This window comes from Drosophila teissieri, chromosome 2R, assembly GCF_016746235.2.
Source record: "Drosophila teissieri strain GT53w chromosome 2R, Prin_Dtei_1.1, whole genome shotgun sequence".
NCBI classification, from domain to species: domain Eukaryota; kingdom Metazoa; phylum Arthropoda; class Insecta; order Diptera; family Drosophilidae; genus Drosophila; species Drosophila teissieri.
In genome coordinates, this window is record NC_053030.1 from 21,971,831 (window position 1) to 21,989,224 (window position 17,394).

General features: G+C 48.0%; 4 protein-coding genes across 4 annotated transcripts in view; 1 reads left to right on the forward strand and 3 right to left on the reverse strand.

Moving 5' to 3' along the window:
- Nucleotides 1-17,394, forward strand: part of LOC122613015 — a 34,747-nt gene that overhangs the window by 9,411 nt on the left and 7,942 nt on the right. Inside the window, exons 2-6 of the mRNA XM_043786972.1 lie at nt 1,439-1,746; nt 8,632-8,806; nt 15,876-16,008; nt 16,302-16,445; nt 16,529-16,729. Coding sequence (XP_043642907.1) covers nt 1,439-1,746; nt 8,632-8,806; nt 15,876-16,008; nt 16,302-16,445; nt 16,529-16,729 — 961 coding nt within the window. The remainder of the gene's footprint in view (nt 1-1,438; nt 1,747-8,631; nt 8,807-15,875; nt 16,009-16,301; nt 16,446-16,528; nt 16,730-17,394) is intronic.
- LOC122613016 (odorant receptor 59b) lies at nt 4,583-6,533 on the reverse strand. Its single transcript, XM_043786973.1, has 3 exons — nt 5,635-6,533; nt 5,223-5,580; nt 4,583-5,159 (listed from the first exon to the last, which is right to left on the reverse strand). The coding sequence occupies exons 1-3, from the start codon at nt 6,456-6,458 to the stop codon at nt 5,091-5,093; spliced, it is 1,251 nt and encodes a 416-aa protein (XP_043642908.1). The 5' UTR covers nt 6,459-6,533; the 3' UTR covers nt 4,583-5,090.
- On the reverse strand, nt 6,671-10,086 carry LOC122613017 (putative odorant receptor 59c). Its single transcript, XM_043786975.1, has 2 exons — nt 7,465-10,086; nt 6,671-7,415 (listed from the first exon to the last, which is right to left on the reverse strand). Exons 1-2 carry the CDS (start codon nt 8,238-8,240, stop codon nt 6,956-6,958), a joined length of 1,236 nt encoding a protein of 411 aa, XP_043642910.1. The 5' UTR covers nt 8,241-10,086; the 3' UTR covers nt 6,671-6,955.
- On the reverse strand, nt 10,225-10,941 carry LOC122613019. The gene is made up of 2 exons (XM_043786977.1): nt 10,784-10,941; nt 10,225-10,515 (listed from the first exon to the last, which is right to left on the reverse strand). Exons 1-2 carry the CDS (start codon nt 10,914-10,916, stop codon nt 10,337-10,339), a joined length of 312 nt encoding a protein of 103 aa, XP_043642912.1. The 5' UTR covers nt 10,917-10,941; the 3' UTR covers nt 10,225-10,336.

Consider the following 17,394-nt stretch of genomic DNA (forward strand, 5'->3'; position numbering starts at 1 on the left):
TATCTTCACTACAGAAAAAAGTGATATATGTAGTTCGAAGAGCATACTAAAATTCTATTATTAATAAAGAAATTGTAAGTAAACACAGTTTTTAAATCTATGCGCTTATGATGCTGCCTCATGCAATGTTTACGGTGAGATATGAGCACACTCATTATTGGCCATGTCGGAAGCGTGTGTGTGTAGGTGTGTGTGTGTTTTGGCCATAAATAATGGGAGCCTGGTGGAAAAATGCTGTCAACTCCATGTCGAGCTCCCAGCTAAGTCAGCATTATCACCAGCGCACAATGTCTGCGGCACCATCATCATTAGGCGACTTTTGAGCCCCGCCACGTCCTTGGACACTCACACTTACTCGCATGGATTTGGTGGGATGATGGGTGGTTGGGGGTTTGGCTGACAAAATGCCTTTGACATTTACAAATGAGGCCCGCCAGCGAATTAATGAGCCACGCCCAATTAGCAAGTGCGTCACATGCGGCAGTCGCGAGTTCCAGTAGCATTGCTCCTGGCTAATGTATTGGAAAATGGAATTGAAGTCGATGCTGCGCCAATTTCTTTGGCAGCACCCGTTTTTTCTGCGCCTCGTCTGCACTGGCAACAATTTAATTAATATTACACAGACAGGCAAAGAGGTCTCACCTCCCCCCCCCCCAAGCAGATAGCTTCAATGTAATTTTCTCGTTTACCCACTTTCGAGGCAGCAGCCAGTGGCAGGATGGCGGCGGGCCAAGGATGCGCGGGAGGACATCCTGCGCCGGGCCGCAGACAATGGAAAGCCAGGAGCGCACTTGAGCACAGTTTGAGGCGGGTTGAATGCGCCTTGAACGCGCCTACACTCGCACAGTAAGTGTGCACTTGCCACAGCCAGCGGGCCATAACTCAGCCCCCAAACCGCCAGCCCCCGCAGCCGGGTTATAAATATAATAAAAATGACGGACCAACAAGAACGAAAGGAAGCCAATTCTGGGGGTTTCCCCCTCCACCGGCTCACTGGTTCACTGGCTCACTGGTCCACTGAGCCACTTTCAAAACTTATTACATTATAATATTCATGCCCTGCCACCCAGAAGGGGGTTTGGCTTAAGACGAGCTACGTGCCCACATGGTTTCGTGGCAAATCGGTTAACGACCTCTTCAAAATATTAAGCAACAAAGGATCTCAAAGGATCTAAGCATTTAGCTGTATATTTGTAAGGCAAACCTAGATTATATATACATATAGATAGGCTGAATACTAATGAGGCAAATAGTTTAATTTCCATTTCCGATTGGCTTCCCTGCCATGCCGAGGGTATTAGGCATTCGGTACTTGCACTTCCCGAACACCGCATGCATTTTGAATGCAATTTCCTGGCTGTGCCAGGGCCATAAATTGCCATCTTTTCCCTGGCCTGCAACTAATATCCGACGTATGCCTCGCTTGTTGTCTCCGCAGGATCTTCAAGACCACCGGCCGCTCCGTGCAGGAGGATGTCAACCTGCTGCACGCCTCCGTGCTGTCCATGGTGGAGTTCGACGATGATATATTCGCGGCCGGAAATTGCTTCGACTGGAACGAGCATCCCGCGCAGCCGGGCCTCTTCTGCCCCTTCGCCTACCGCCTGCCGCCGCCGAATCTGGGAGCGGTGTTCGCCAAGGATCTGGCCATGGAGTACCACTATCTGGGCAACACCTCCGAGTGGTTCTTCCTGGCCCGCAAGAACGCCGAGAAGGTGATAGCCCGCAACGAGCAGTATCTCAAGTGTAAGTATTTCGGGCATGTCCCCCGCATCTGATTTATTTCCCTGATTTATGGGTCAGCCCGATAGCAGCGCCTCATAGCACAGGCATACAGGCATTGAATGTTTATTTTTGGGAGCCTTAATCTGCGACTTCATTAGTCACCGCCCAGACATCTGGCTGCGAATCCTGTTGGTCCTGCCTAATTGCGTATATTTTACCCGGCTTTATCACGGCCGAGGGCCCGAAAATGTCGCCTGACAGCGCAACAATTAAGCTATAATATATAGTAGAAGTCGCAGTGGGTTCCCTTTAACTTGGCAACTCCACTTTAAATGGAAATTACCTGACCCCCCTCCACCACACCCCGTCAATGCACCAGTTCCGTTTGTAATTAGCTGGATTCCGTCTGCTCCGCCGAGCATCTAATCCATTCTCACGGCCTTCCGCATCACTGTCCGCATGCTTGTCCGTTTGGCTGTCCGCAAGGCTGTCCGTAAGCCTGTCCGTAAGCCTGTCCGTACTTGGCGGTGATGCGTGAAAGCTAATTTTATGCAAGACCCGCCACGATGGCTTCTTGTCAACGTCCTCAAAGCGCGGAATATACAGCATTCGCGCAGTTCGCCCTTTAAATCTGCAATATTTGAGGCGAAGCGATGGAAGGCATACTAATGAATTTTAATGATGTTGCCGTATCCCATACTACCCAACCTACCCAACCTACCCATCCTTGGCACTCACTTGTCCAACAGTTTGCATAACTTCGGAAAATGCACTCGACACGAGCGCGCCGCAACATTTCAAAATAATTTGCAAATTAAAGGTTACGGTTACGCCACGTCGCATAGCCAGCCGCATTCCCCATCAGCTGGCTTTCCCGTTTTCCCATTTTCCCCATTTTCCGGCTTGCGTGTGCAACGCGTTGCAACCGTGGCATGCAAATTATTTGTTTGCTTGCCTACAACTAATACTAAATGCCGCGGTGGTGCCACTACATGGGCTTTTCTGTACTTCCCCGGCCTATCCACTGAGCGAATTGGATTTCCAATTTCTATATCCATTTAAAGATACTGCACATAAAGTTGCATTTATATTTTTCCTGTAGACAAAGGATGAACTGCGTTAATGGTTCTCCCTTAAATGCCGCAGCTAGCAGCACATAGAACAACACTCCATTTAAAATGCAAAGATTGCCGATAGTTTCTGCACTTTAAACAGGCTGCACTGGCCTTTCACCCGGGCAATACATAACCTTGAAGATAACGTTGTGAGTATTTTGCTCCGTGTGACCACATACACACACACACACACACGTTTCTTCGCCCGTATCCGGAGATCCGGAAAACCGTAGTGGGCCGCAGGCTCAGGCCTGCAAATTGCATGGGCGAAATTGCACGAGATGCCGCTGAAATATGTGTATGTTACGTATACGCCGTGTGTTCGATCTTTCCCCCGCCCCATTGCCCCCTTGGCCTGACTTTGGCTGTGACACTCGCCCACTCAGCATGTCCTCCGTGGCCAAGGGAAAACAAATGGAATCGAAAACAAACATTCCGCAGAGCGGGTGGCAAATGTGGGTGGTCATAGCACATGGCCCATGCATACTAATGGCATTTTGGCACAGCCAAAAGCTGATTGCAGGCTGGCAGCCAACTATTTGCCATAGATAGATGGCATAGAAGTCCGGTCTCGGTCCACACTCGCTTGTTCGCAAATTGAAAAGACTGGTGGAAAAAAGCAAACTGGCGAAATTATATTTGTGACTCTAACAATAAGCGAAAGCGGTTCCTGTTTGACATCGGGTCATTTATCTAGCGCATAAACTTTAAGTTTGATTTATGGGCTGCTGAATGTACTGCCAATTTGCATATTTGCATTGGCCTTTGGAAAGTCGAGAATGTTTTACTTTGTAAAGGACATTAAGGACACTCGTGGAGTGGAGTGCGGCCGTCACTAACACCACAACCAATTTGCGGCCTATTCGAGCGCAATTAATTTGAATATTTGTTTGCGGTGCACAAGGCAAATGTTTCTCCTTTTTATTTGCCGCCGAAAAAAGCCAATTCGCGAAGTGATTACATTTTCATTGCATAATTAATCATATTTTTTGCCACATCCGCCATAGAAGTGCACAATCAATTCGAATCGAGTGCTTTTAATAGCCATTTCAGCTGCAGCAAAATCACTTTAATGGTTGTTAAATTCGCAAAATGATTAATAATGTCGATTTGAGTGCACTTAATACAGTAATTTAGCCTAATTGCTCATGGGAACGCCAATGTTTAGACAGGCTTGAAAAGTCATCAATTGATTGAGTGCGTGTAATACCAATGATATATTTAATATGAGTATTTGCTTTATGCTCTGTGCTTTATGCTGTGCAAGCATGAGCTGCAATTAGGCGAAAAAAGTGAATCGATCACATTAAAAGGTTGTAATTACTGAGAGAGCACTTTAGTTTAGGTCAAGACTATGCCAATTGCTACAATCCGCACTCAAGGCTGAAAATATAATTAAACCATGTTTTGTTTCACATAAATGTAATATGTTTTCCATACTTAAGTATTTGTAGCTAAACCGCGAAATAAACTAAGCTGAACATGAGTTTCTGACCGTTTCGTCTGTCCAGGAAGTTTGATAAGAGCAAGACTCCTTCGGGCTTGTTTGCCTCACCATTGTTGGTTGGTTGGTAAGGACGACATATTTGTAAATATGCCCGTGCGTCTAGTGCAAACAAACACATATCGGGGTTCATCCATCTTGCCCCAACCAAAGCACTTTACATGTTTATGTACTCCTATCTGGCGGGGGATATGATGACGCGTGTGCGGCAAGTAAACCGCAAAAATATGTCATAATATTTGCTTTTGCCACAGTCTGGGCGATTCGTTTTGTATTATGGTATTATATGGGAGCATGCTCGTGCTCCGCCTTTTCGCCGGCTAGCAGTCACGTGTTTAACATAAAATTTAAATAAAAATCGCATACAATATGTAAACGCTTATATGTACTTCCTGTGGTTGCTCCTTCTCCTTCTCCTTCTCCGGCTCCAAATCTCCATCTCTCCATAGGATATACTGAGCCCATTTTCCCAGACTGCTTGTTGTTTGAATCGTCGACTCGTCTGGCTGTTGTAATTTCCGTCTGCTAACGCAATTTGCGAATTCAGTCCGACTGAATTCAGTCGCATCCTTTGGCCTGGCCATTACCATTTAGCAACTAAATCAGCCAAAATCTTGCCAGATAAGCCACAACATATACACATTTTATGCAAATCACGCTCATAAAGAATTCCTGGGGGGGGGCTCACTTTTTTTTGGGGCTCATGGGTGCGCAGGGTAATTCGGAATCATTTTTGTGAGCTAATTTTACTGGAACTGCTCGGCCAGATTCATTTGTCGCACTATCGTAATGATGCTGAAGGCGAACTTGGCCACCTAAAATGGGGTCAAATGTGAAGGGGCAAGTTGAAAGTTGAGCAGCGCCGAAGGAAACCTTACGCTTATGTTGCTGTTCATGGAGATGGGAAAGATGCCGCCGGCAATGAAGATAATCGGCTGCTGGACGTGGTGCATGAAGTGCACCAGCGTGGCCTTGTAGCGCGGCTCGGCATCCACCCAGTTGGACTGGAAGATCTCGTTGGCCAGGTCCTGGGCATCGTCGATCAGCATGTTGCAGGTGTAGCAGAAGGGGAACGTCTGCAGCAGGATGGTGATGACGAACAGCAGCGAGGCGACGCCCTTCCAGAAGTTCGAGAAGAAGAACACGTTCACCAGGGTCAGCCCCAAGACGGAGCCAATCAGCGCGAACTGCACGAAGATGGTGCGCGATATCATGGGGCGGATCATGTCACAGCACCTGGAACACACGGATAATAACTTAGGAACGCACTCAACATTCATATTCATTTACTTCAGTATGGTCTTGTGGTCCAGCACGCAGTTCACCAGGTCCTGGTAGTTGTCCGCCTCACTGCGCTCGGGATTCATGCGCAAGTTGCGCACGTGATCCTTGAGCACCTCCATGTGGGCGCGGAACATGATGGTGAACATCAGGGGATAGGTGTCGGACAGCTGGTCCTGCAGCACGGCAAAGGACATGGTGATGTACTCGAATATGGCCTGGATCCACAGGCTGCCCACGCCATCGCGCCAGTCGAGGAAGGGATTGTACACGGACCACGGAGGACGACCACTGAGGGCGTAGGACAGGAAAGTGGAGCCCGCGTAGCCGCAGTAGATGAAGCTGTAGATCAGAAAGGCGTAGTTGCAGCGCGCCACCATGTTGTGGATCCGCTCGCGATCGCTGTCGTTGGCCAGCCGCTTGTCCAGGGAGTCCAGCAGGATCTCCGTCTTGCGCAGGCGCCAGAGGAAGAGGTAGGTGATGGTGGACTTCACCGAGGCGCCATACACATTGATGCACACCTGCAGCGAGGTGAGGAACTCGCCGGGCGTGAAGTTCTTGAACTCCTGCACGTAGCTGATGATGAAGCCCACGGGCAGGTAGAACACCCCGAAGGCGAAGGGCACGCAGGTCCAGAAGAGGTACACGTACCGCAGCACTCCCTCCTTGGGTGGAATCCACCCGATGAGCCACATGGCCCGGTAGAGATATATGTTCCCCTGGCGGGACTGCACTTGCTCCGTCAGCGGAGCCGGATGGATCAGCCTGAACACCGTCATGATGCCCACTGACCTGGTCGCAGCCAGCACCTGCACTTTATACCCGGACACCATGCCCTCCCATGGAGCAGGTGCTCCATTCCCGGCCAGCGGGAACGCCCCATCGCTGGTCTGCGGTCTGTAATTAGACTTGCAGACCAACGGCAGTCAGGTGTTAAGTATTTAAGGGGATTTATAATTGAGGTGCAAGCAGGCCTGTCAACTGTCAACCGGCTTAATAGTTAATTGCTGGCTGCCCCGGTTAATAAACCAATCAGCGAGGCCAATTGAATTGAACCTTTAAAGGGGCGCCTTTAAACTGCTGTATTACTTTTAAATTATGGGTATAACTATATAAACTGAAATGATTACAGTGAAGTTACTCAAAAGGTAATGGGAATTCGGCGTATATTCGTTCAGATTTCGAGCCGGCTTCGCTTCTTATCACTACACGGCACTCAAGTGTGTAATCACTTCCGGAAAGCTGAGTGGATGTGCCAACACTACAAAAGTGAAAGTGTGGGGTGCAAATATTGGGTTAAGCGCCTTTCTTTGCAGTGCACTCCAAGGATCTAAGGATTTATGTCGCCATTGCTGCTGTCACCGAAGAACTTCTCGCCCAGATTCATTTGGTTGACAATGGTGATGATGGTGAATGCGAACTTGGCCACCGCAATGTTGCTCTGCACCGAAATGGGGAATATGGAGCCGGCTGTGAACTGAATCGGTTGCTGAGCCCGGTGCAGGAAATACAGAACCGCCGACTTGTAGCGCCTCTCCGCAGTTATCCAGTTGGAGTGGAACAGGGCGTTGCTGACATGGACGGAGTCCTCGATCAGGTGCTCGCAGAGCATGCAGAACGGGAAGGACTCCGTGCAGATGGCCACGATGAAGGACACGTTCGCGATTATCGTCCAGATGGTGTTCGGAAAGAAGAGGATGCTGATGGCCGCCAAGCCCAAGTCAATGCCGACCAGCATGAACTGGGCAAAGATGGTGATCGACAGGATGGGTCGAATGATTTGTGAGCACCTGCAAAGGTTCGTCTATTGTAACAAGAATAGCCAGCACATGGGCTTACTGTATGATGGTGCGATGATCCTGAATGCAGGCCACCAGCTGCTCGTAGTTCTGCCTCTCACTGAGCTCCGCATCCTGGCGCAGATTAGCGATGCGATCGGCGAGAATAGCCAGATGGCAGCGGAACAAGGAGATGAACACTATGGCATAGGTGTCGGATATCAGCTCCTGCATGGTGCCAATGGAGACCACGCAGTACTCCAGGATGGAGGCAATCCACAGCTGCCAGCGGCCAGCCTGCCAGTCCACGAATGGGTTGTACAGCTGCCAAGGAGCCTTGCCGGCGAACACCGAAGTGAACAGGTTGAGAAAGCAAAAGCCCAGGTACGTGGACAGAAACAGCATCACTATGAGATTGGCCCGTGTCACCATCTTATGGAAAGTCCGACGCTGTGACGGCGTAACACATCGCTGGTCCAAGGACGAAATGAGTGCGTTCATGCGGCGGAAACGCCACATCTGGGAGTAGGTCGCACACGTCTTGATCACGTTCCCGATGCAGTTGATGACCACCTGCAGCGAGGTGAGGAACTCCGTCGGCGTGAATCTGTCGAAGTGCTTCACGTAGGTGAGGCACAGTCCAAGTGGCAGGTACACGATGCCCAGCCACATCGTGGTCAGCGTCCACAGCGAGTAGATCCAGCGGAGCAGACCCTCCTCCGGCGGTGTCCAGCCCATGAAGAGTGTGATGCGGTAGAAGTAGTCACTGGCATCCAGGGAGCTGACCTCCTGGTCAAGTGGCGCCGTCTGCAGGCGCTTGAAGAAGTACTTGGTCATCTTTCCGGGGGGATTTGTTACTTCTAGAGTGGAGATTCGCCTGAAGGGGTTCTTATATGGCAGTGTTGGCCCTTTGATTTGCTTTTAATGTCGCGTCATTTTTGTTTTATTCATCAGAGAAGTCCCGAGTCAGCCAAGGCAACGTGTTTGCACTTATAAAGTCATTAGTCGCAGGATTGTCTTAGGCAACGCCAACAGTCAAGGTGAAGCACTCAGCGAAATAGCTGAAGCTTTTACCTATTACTTGAAAGCAGCAGTTTCCAATGATTATTAAAATTACCCTTGATTTCTCGGGGTGCACTGAATAGCCAGCTGCCTATCGATTTCTGGGTCCTCTAATTACAGCTTGCATAATGGATAACGCTATTGAAATCCTTACGTATCCTTGCAGCCTTTCATCTCTACTCGAACCGCACGGAGGAGCGCATCGAGGACGACACGCTGGCCGTGAAATACGAGGACGGCAGATGGTCGAAACCATATTACGACTGCGGAGGCGGCAACATTTGGATGCTCACCTACACGGTGCCGTTCTTCGGGTATGAGAACGGCACCTACCACTTCAAGTAAGTATGGCCATCATTGCCTAATCAAACCACTGGTATAATCACGGGGTATCTATAAATGTGGCATTTGACATCTCACCATTTCTAAACCAAAACCATATATACTATGTATAGATATTATATATTGTTATATAGATATATTGTTTTCCAAACTATCTGGCATAACCTTTGCCCCACATCCATTCACACATCCCTCACACGAGGATTAACGATTCCTTTTCTGCTGGCTGTGCAAGGGGCACAATGCACAAGTGCTGCAAGTACATGCACATGACGGATGCCGCCAGATGAGTATTTTATAAATAATTCGCAGCATGGGAAATTTGAAAGAAAAGTGCAATGGTGCGCTAAGTGCCAGCCGAGCAGTGCAGTTTTCCCAGCATTTCCCAGCGAGCAGTCGCTGGCAGTCGCTGGCAGCGACAGGCGAATGGAAAGCCGGAAAAGTCGGGAAAACTGAGCGAGTGCCAGTTTTTGGCTTTTGTCTAGAGCGGACCATGTAATTGAATTGCTGAATGGCTGCTCTTGGGCGCCCATTTCGGGCTTTTGGGCTTCCAGTTCCAGTGTGGCACGTGCAATGTGCCACCAACCGAGTTGAAGTTTTGGTACTTCGGCACTCTTCCCCAAATCGACTGACTGGCTGCACATTCCGCTCACGCACCGACCCAAAACAGAGTTCTGAAAAACTTTCTACGCTTTCAAGTATCTGGGCTTAAATAATTTCCTCCCATCTTGCATTTCTTAGAAATAGTTTCGTATTTTTGCTTGCTCAATGGCAACTTTTGCAATTGATTGATTTCGCGTTAAGGAAAGTTATAGTTATCTGGTTTGGCGGAACTCGGAACGATCAACAAATCTAAAACTGATAAATAAAACAATTTTCCCATTTCATAGCTAAAACTAGTGGTGCACCCACAATGGCCACGAAGTGATCCACTAAAACGCTTTCTGGAATTAAAGTTGTGAAAGTAAGTGCTAATGGCTGTCAGCCATCGCACTAATGACAGCTGCTAACTATGGAAACCCTTTCATACTTATGACAAAACACCGCACTGGAGGTGGGCGTGGCCGTGGGCAGAAGGGGCGTGGCAGTCGGTCCGCACTTCCACTCTACTTCATGCATAATTCGCAATAATCAATGGCCGGCAGCAGACAACAGCAAAGTAGACAGCAGACAGCAGCCAGCAGATTGCGAAAGCAAAAGCACAGTAAAAGCAGAGTAAAAGCAGAGCAAAAGCAAAGCACATTTTGGCCAACAAACTATTTTCACTTAGTGGCCGAGTTAGTGTCGGTAGGGGTAGTGGCCAGGATTACGTGGCTTTTGTTTCTCGACCAACCGAAATGGCTTTTGACTGGTTGGTTGTCTTGAAAGTCATCAGGCGTTTTCAGAGCAATGATTTAAAGTCATGGACTTAGACAGATTTACTGGAAAACCCAAACGAGTTTATTTACTTTTCTAAATGAACACTTTACCTGGTTTATTTCAACTGTACATGGTTCGTTGTGCACTTCATTACCGCACTGCGAGCTGTGCTATTTGTTCAAGAAGAATATTTCCTTGGTCTCGACCATCCGCCGCTCCACCGGACTGGCGGTGGCCAGGCCCTCGGGATTTGGCTTGTAGCAGTAGCAGGGATACACCAACCTGGTCTCATCCGATTCCGGAGTGGCTCCTGGCCGGGGAGTGGTTGTGAACCGCAGCCTCTGTTGCCCTGCAAAACGCAATTACTATTTACATGTTTGGTTTGATTTTGTTTAAGATGCTCAATCGAAAACGCCATTCATATGCATTCAAAATGATTTAATTGAAATGAGTTTGGCTGCGGGCAGTTGAACAAGCACACAAAACATGTTTTAATTAAATGCAATTTCTCGTGCTATTTGTTACGCATTTTTTCCATTTCACTTTTAATTTATAACGTATTATCTCCTAATGACTGTGTTATTTATTTATATATATAATAATATATATGTACTCACATAGCGACTGGTAGTACTGTTTGTGCCACCAGCTCAACTGCCGTTGTGGCGACTCGGAGCGCAATAAAGTGCCCCGCGAGGTTGCAAGCCCCGCAAGCAGCAGAAACGAGATGTAGAGCCACTTGGAGACCATATCTGTTTGCTAATATTTCACCCAGCTTGCCGCCCCTTTCGGGACCTTGGCTAATGGCTTCCGTAATTGTTGCAAGCACTTCACTTCGCTTCAAGTAAGCGTTTAAAATTTAATTACACACGCCGGCGAGGAAAGCGATGCTACATGCTCTTTCCAGAGCTATTTGCACTGCCAGGCGGCAGGTGGACTTTTCAAAATTTAATTAAAGCAATCAATTATAAAGTTGGCCCCCTCACACATGCCTACTTAGTGTTCGATGACTTGCCACGCTCGATAAATTTCACACGCGCAGCCGTTGGCAAAATTCAGGGGGTCAGGGGTCAGAGGTCGCAGGATTCTGGCTTTGTGCGGCTGCTGTGGAAAGGAAGCTGTCTGCCGCTGGCGGAAGCCCAGCAACTGCCTGCAATTAGTTGCAACATAAATTTGGCCGCCCAAGTGGACGGAGGCACGGTGGGTCGACCGGAAGATGTTGTCCCGGTTGTCGGAGTGGAAAACACAGCCAATGCTCCAGATTCTATGGACATTTCTAGCAGTTGTAGGAAAATCAACTAATTTTGTGAATGAGTTTATCTATTAACCAATATAATAGTACCTAACTATGCCATTTTATATGCTGTATGAATGCGCCTAGAAGTATGCAACAAAAACAGCTCTTTCGCTCTTTCAGACACCCTTTTTATTTATTTGTTAAAAGTTTAGCTAAATACATAAACAAAAGCACATGGCCAGTGGGCCAAGCCCACTGTAGCGGTCGTGCTGAATTAATGTGAAATGTTAAAAGTTCGTTAGTTCATTCTAGTTTGCACCGCGTGGCAGCTGCACACTGCGAATGGTTAGCCTGGTCGGATGGAATGCAGTGCAGTGGGGCAGCCGGAGGACGTCAAACAAAGCTCATTTGTTTCAGCGGCTTACGGCGGGCAACTGGGGGGCAGAAGGAGCAAAGTTGAGCTGTAGCTCCGGGCAAAGTGGGCTTCTCCGCCAACCGCCTGCTGCAGCAGTCGTCGGGACGCCACACTCGTGACCATGTCCGTGTCCGTGTCCGTGTCCGGCTCGTGTTAATAATGTGCTGCTATCAGTTTCCCATTAGTTGGCGAAATTAATTTGTTTACGCTGCGGCGGCAGCGAGGAGCACGAAAAATAAAGGAGCACTAAGCGAGGAGCGTGGCGGAAACTTGCTAATTAATTTCATTTGCTATGCGGTGTGTGTAGCTGGCTCATTTTTCTTAATTGCATGAAATATGCAGGCTCGTCGCCGGAAATGCCGGAAAAGCAAGAAAAAAAGAAGGAAAGCCAAGCGAAGCCGAACAATAAGTATCCGCATTAAGTTAGAGTTAATTTTATTATAAATTATTTGGCCAAACGGGCGCTAAAAGGCACAAATCACATTAGGCGCCCGCTGCGAAAGGACACGAGAGTCCTGCCACTGCCACCAAGGACCTCCTGCTGGGGCAATAATTTTATTTGATTTCATTTAAGTTTCGCTTAGCGCTCACAACTCTGCGGGCGCCGACAAAGTTTCAATATTAAACGGGGCCAACGGGCAACGAATGTGGTCTGTAATCCCAGCATTGTATTTACTTGACTTATGCTGCAATATGGCTCAAACACCACCCACCCTAGCCACCCATTTCTTGGGGACTCAGCATAATGATGCAAACGGAAACGGAAATATCAAATATCAGGCAATAAGCCAGCCTTTGTAAGTCGGCGGCAGGCACTGAATGTGTGCTTGATTATGGATTTGCATGTGCAACCCACTTCCACAGCTCCACAGTTCCAAAGATCTGCGTAGATACAGGTACTGCCTTTACCATTTGTTGGCTTTAATGTGGCCTCGCTTTAAGCCATATTGCCACGCCCCTCGTGCGCCCAAAAAGGTTTGACATCCATTTTGGTAGCCTGTCATCGGGCCGTATTTTAAATTAGTTTGCAAATGAAGGCCGCCTAGCTGGCTGGCAAATATGGCAGATTAAGAGCTTTGCTCAGAGCTGTCACCACGTCCATTTTCCGGCCAGTCAAAAGGCGATTGCATCTTTGGTAATTGAAATACATGGTGGCAAATTGAAGTAATCACCACACAAAGTCATCACCCCAAGTGCAAACTAAAAGTATAGCAGCTTAATTACCAACCACAAGTCAAGTTGTCAAGCATTCATATAAAAAGTTTAAACAAAAACGTAATATATAGGGTAGTAGTTCCGTTTAAATTTATTTTAAATATTACTTCTATTTGAAATCTTCTTGATTTGGAAGTATAATTTTTGAAGTAGCAATGTGCCAGCACTGATGCTGCCAGCAGAGCACTGCTCACTTTGGCAGCGAGGTGCAAACTACAAACCTGATTATGTGCATTAGCAGCCACGACCGAAAATTGGGCACGCATGGCGTATACGTAATGTGGCGCTGGTACGGCAGATGAGTTGTTTACAAACTGGCAACAAACCGGGATGCGTAATGGTGGATAGGTTTGGTTGGTGATGCTGTTGCTGTTGGCTTTGGCTTTGGCTTGGCTGCTTGTGATGGTACATCGTATTACGTTCGTGGCAATAAAGTTGATGCCATATTTTGGTTACGCGGCACTGAACACCACCATCTTTATGAACTCGCAAATGGAGCAACCAGGGAACACTGCTGTCGCCAGTTTTAAATAGCTGGCACGTGCATGTATGGCGGGTATTAGGATGTTGGATATATATTACAGAAGGGAATAGGGAGACTATGGAGACTAGGGCGAATCCCGGCAAGAAAAGCTCTACAGATGCATTTCACTTACTCACGTAGTGCGTGTTTGTTGCACGTGCTCCGCATCACAAGTTGCACTCCTCCGCATCCCTAATCCAGTGCCAAAAGTGCTGTGATTTCATGTTATCCCAACCTTAAAGTGCACTCCAAGCAGCATTTAATCAGAGCCCATTACATGAGGTACCAATCTAAGTCAATATGCAAGCAAAATGTCACAGTTAATTTGAATTCAACAGGCCTGGCCGAAGCCATTAGCAAATTTCGGCCTCAGACAACTTTCGATTATGGCTCATTTGTAGGCATTAGGCCGAGTTCTTCGAAAAGGCGTTTGTCATATAAATCAAGTATCCGCCAGATAGGCAAACATTGTCACATCGCCAGGCATCGGGCAGCAGCCCAAGGCGCAAACTAATAAATCAATAAGACACACACACGTATATCTATTTCTATTTCTATATGGGTATGTATATCTATTTATTTGTGGCACGGAAACGGGACAAACTCGTTCGGTCGGCTCAATCAGCTTATTTTCTAATATCCGTTTACAAATTATCTTCAAAAACTGTCAACAACAAAGCCAGCCAGACAGACAGACAGACGAAGGGCGACGGCATGAGTAGGGAAAATGAAACCACAGCAAATAAATGGCATTGGGCAAAGGCAAATAAGAAATGTGGAATAACACACGGACACAAGGACACACATCCATCCGAACTTGGCCCAAAAAGGACGAGGAAAACTGGCCAGTCGGCCAGTTGCAGGATACAAAGGCGTCGGGATCAACTGCCTGGGAATTAACATAATCATTACGATAATGTAATATGGCCATTGTGCAGCCAGTCCCGCCGCTGTGCATTTCCCAGTGGTCCCTTTTTCGTCCCGAATTTCGCAATCAATAAGTTGTCAGAAACAATCAAATAAATACAAACTGATATGTCAATATTAACTGACAGCAGGCACCAGCACGGCACTTCGATCCCGGCCATTCGAATCCCATCCTTACCCGATCCCTGGGCCACCGGATATGGCCGGGACAAACACATTATGGTCGACGGTGGGTGGCCTTCGTTGAAAGTCGGGTTATTGAAAAGAAAACGAGGACGAAAGTTCATGTGAAACTTTTCTCTTTGAACCAACGAAATGGAAATCACCCTGCCCGAAAAGCCGCCCTTCTCGATAATTGGGGTCCATTATATTTTTCAATTTAAAAGTGAGCTTGTGCAGGTTTCTATGTTACGAGCAGGCGGCATTCAAGTTGATTTTGTTCCGGTCCTCAAAAGATTTATGTTTTCTTAAACAAAGATAAAACTAGCAAGCATGCGAAAGTCTTTCATCACTTCAATGGCCACACATTCAAGTGCAGACATACTGCACTTTTGCCGCAACATTAAATGTTCCATTTCTATTTCATTGAAAACCCATAAGAAATTGCTGTAACTTTAAAACCCCGAAGGCGAATGCCGCAAGCAAACTTTCCCCAGCCGGAGAAAGGAGAAAGGCGAAAGGAGGAGACCATGGCCACGGCTCCGGCGTGAAAATGCGGACGAGTAGGCAGGCCGAGATTATGCGTAAAACTCTACATGTGTTCCGGCCGGGAGCCTCCAGCTGCCTCCAACTGCCTCCAACTGCCTCCAGCTGCCTCCTGCCAGGATTCTGCTTAGGTATGCGTGTAATTGGGTGGCTGCCCATTGCCGAGGGCGACCTTTGAGGAGGCAGGACATGGGACTCCAACTACTGGCGAGGGGTCGACGGCTTAGTGCACCCTTTTCATGGCTTTATGTCTTTGTAAAACGACAAGGCCAACCCATTCCCATTCCCATAGCCGTCAAGGACAGCAAGAAAATAATTTTCTGCTATTTTTTCCGTACTCCGGGAGCCGGAACCAAACACGCATGTTCTTTTATCCTTTTGTGCGAAATCCAAAACCAAACCCACCAGCTACTGAGCCCTAGACATATGCACAATCAGAGCGGGAATTTATTGTTTGTTATCGCTGAGGACGGGCCGACCAACTGGACACCATGGACACCATGGACGACCATGTCCATAAATATTGGCCGCTGTCGGTACACCGGTCTTATTGAATCCAGTTATAAATGGCGCCATTTGGCTTAAGTGGCGCCCAGTCGATTGTTAAGCTGACAAATTAATAACATAAACTCCTAGCGCCTTCTGCTGACTCCACGCTTTCTCTCCCTCTCCCTCTCCCACCCGCAGGGGCACATCTGGCATCGACATCGACCTGCGCCGCGTGGACATCGACCAGTGTCCGCAGCGCCACACGCCGGGCACCAAGCGACCGCTGAACATCTTCGCCGGCACGGACAAGTGCAAGCAGCGCACCACCATGGTGAGAGTCACTCGGGCTACACAGAGAGAAATTAAGAGCTTTAAATTTAAAACATTGCATACTTTTAACGCGTTCCAACTCAATGTGAATTTTGATGAGGCCACAGAATATTTCCGAGTAGCATCCAAGTACGCTAAAGTATGCAGTGGTAACCACTTTCTAGGAACACTTAAGGTTCCAGATAATTTGATTGCCATATTTAAATACCAGCCAGCATGCAATGAGGAATTCCTCGCTGTGTAGACACCCGAATTCTTCGCAGTCAGCACTTAATTTTCATTTCCATTCCGCAGTGCGAGGCCATCATGGGACTGGGCTTCCGGCGCGGCTCCTACAAATGTCTGTGCCGCAAGGGATTCTACTTCCCGGACATCGTCTCGCAGCACAAGTTCTTCAACGGCAGCCTGCTGGAGGAGGAGTACGAGAAGCTGATGCTGGTAAGTCAGTCGTATGCCAAATAGGGCCGATGGCGAATGGAAGTGCCGCCGTAAGAGCCTTATTCTCATTAAATATGTATTAGGGCAAGAACTCCACGTACAACAGCAACAGCGAGTACGAGTGCCTGCCCTGCGCCGAGGGCTGCGACTCCTGCGAGGACTCCTCGCCCTGCATCGCCGCCCTCAACTGGCCAATGCGCACCAGCATCCTGGCGCTGGCCTGCATCGTGATTGGCCTCCTGCCCCCGGCCGCCTGGTTCACCTTTCGCTACCAGCAGGTTAAGGTAAGTCCCCCGGAGTCCCATCTTAGATCTGCTCTAAGTCGGATATCTCTGGGCTGCCAGCCGAGTTGTGCCTGATTTCATATCAACAGATTTCCCAGTTTCAATTAGCTATTTTAGGTTCCTTTTAAAGTTGTCCCAAGACTTTAAGACTCTCTTTTAAGTGCTTTAAGAAGGGGATTTATTCGCTTTATGCCTTTAAAGGAGATTCCATGTTTTCTCTCTGCTTGCTTGCAATCTAATTCATTTCACTTTGGCATCTGCAAACGCAATCTGCTGCTCAACTAATTGGTCAGCAAAATGCGAATTTCCCGACGAGGTGAAAGCATTCTAATCTGCTTGCAAAAACTCACAAGCTACAAGCTACCAGCTACCAGCTACAAAGCTCCTTAGCAAGTCACAGTTGTGGAATTGAAAGCCTTGCTGAATCTTTTACAATCCGCACCAAATTGTAAAGCCATTACAATGGCATTATCCCCGGCCAGTCGCAAACGCTCCATCCATATTTTATTTTCACTTGCTTACTGGCTGTTGTGGCGACTATCGGTGCGCACTGTCAAATAGCGCTGATCCCGGGCGGGCCAACCTAAGCTGCTGTCATCATTCAGCCGCTAAGCGGCTTACCATTGTTAGAATCGAGTTAATTTCGTACGTGCAGCATGGCCAGG

Bases quoted from the DNA above. Each gene is read 5' to 3' on its own strand.
- LOC122613016 (XM_043786973.1), bottom strand. From the start codon at position 6,458: ATGGTGTCCGGGTATAAAGTGCAGGTGCTGGCTGCGACCAGGTCAGTG. The intron at 5,581-5,634 runs GTAAATGAATAT...CGTGTGTTCCAG, and splicing joins GACCACAAGACCATACTGAA to GTGCTGTGACATGATCCGCC. The intron at 5,160-5,222 runs GTAAGGTTTCCT...ACCCCATTTTAG, and splicing joins CCATGAACAGCAACATAAGC to GTGGCCAAGTTCGCCTTCAG.
- LOC122613017 (XM_043786975.1), bottom strand. From the start codon at position 8,240: ATGACCAAGTACTTCTTCAAGCGCCTGCAGACGGCGCCACTTGACCAG. The intron at 7,416-7,464 runs GTAAGCCCATGT...GAACCTTTGCAG, and splicing joins GATCATCGCACCATCATACA to GTGCTCACAAATCATTCGAC.
- LOC122613019 (XM_043786977.1), bottom strand. From the start codon at position 10,916: ATGGTCTCCAAGTGGCTCTACATCTCGTTTCTGCTGCTTGCGGGGCTT. The intron at 10,516-10,783 runs GTGAGTACATAT...TGCGTTTTGCAG, and splicing joins ACAGTACTACCAGTCGCTAT to GGCAACAGAGGCTGCGGTTC.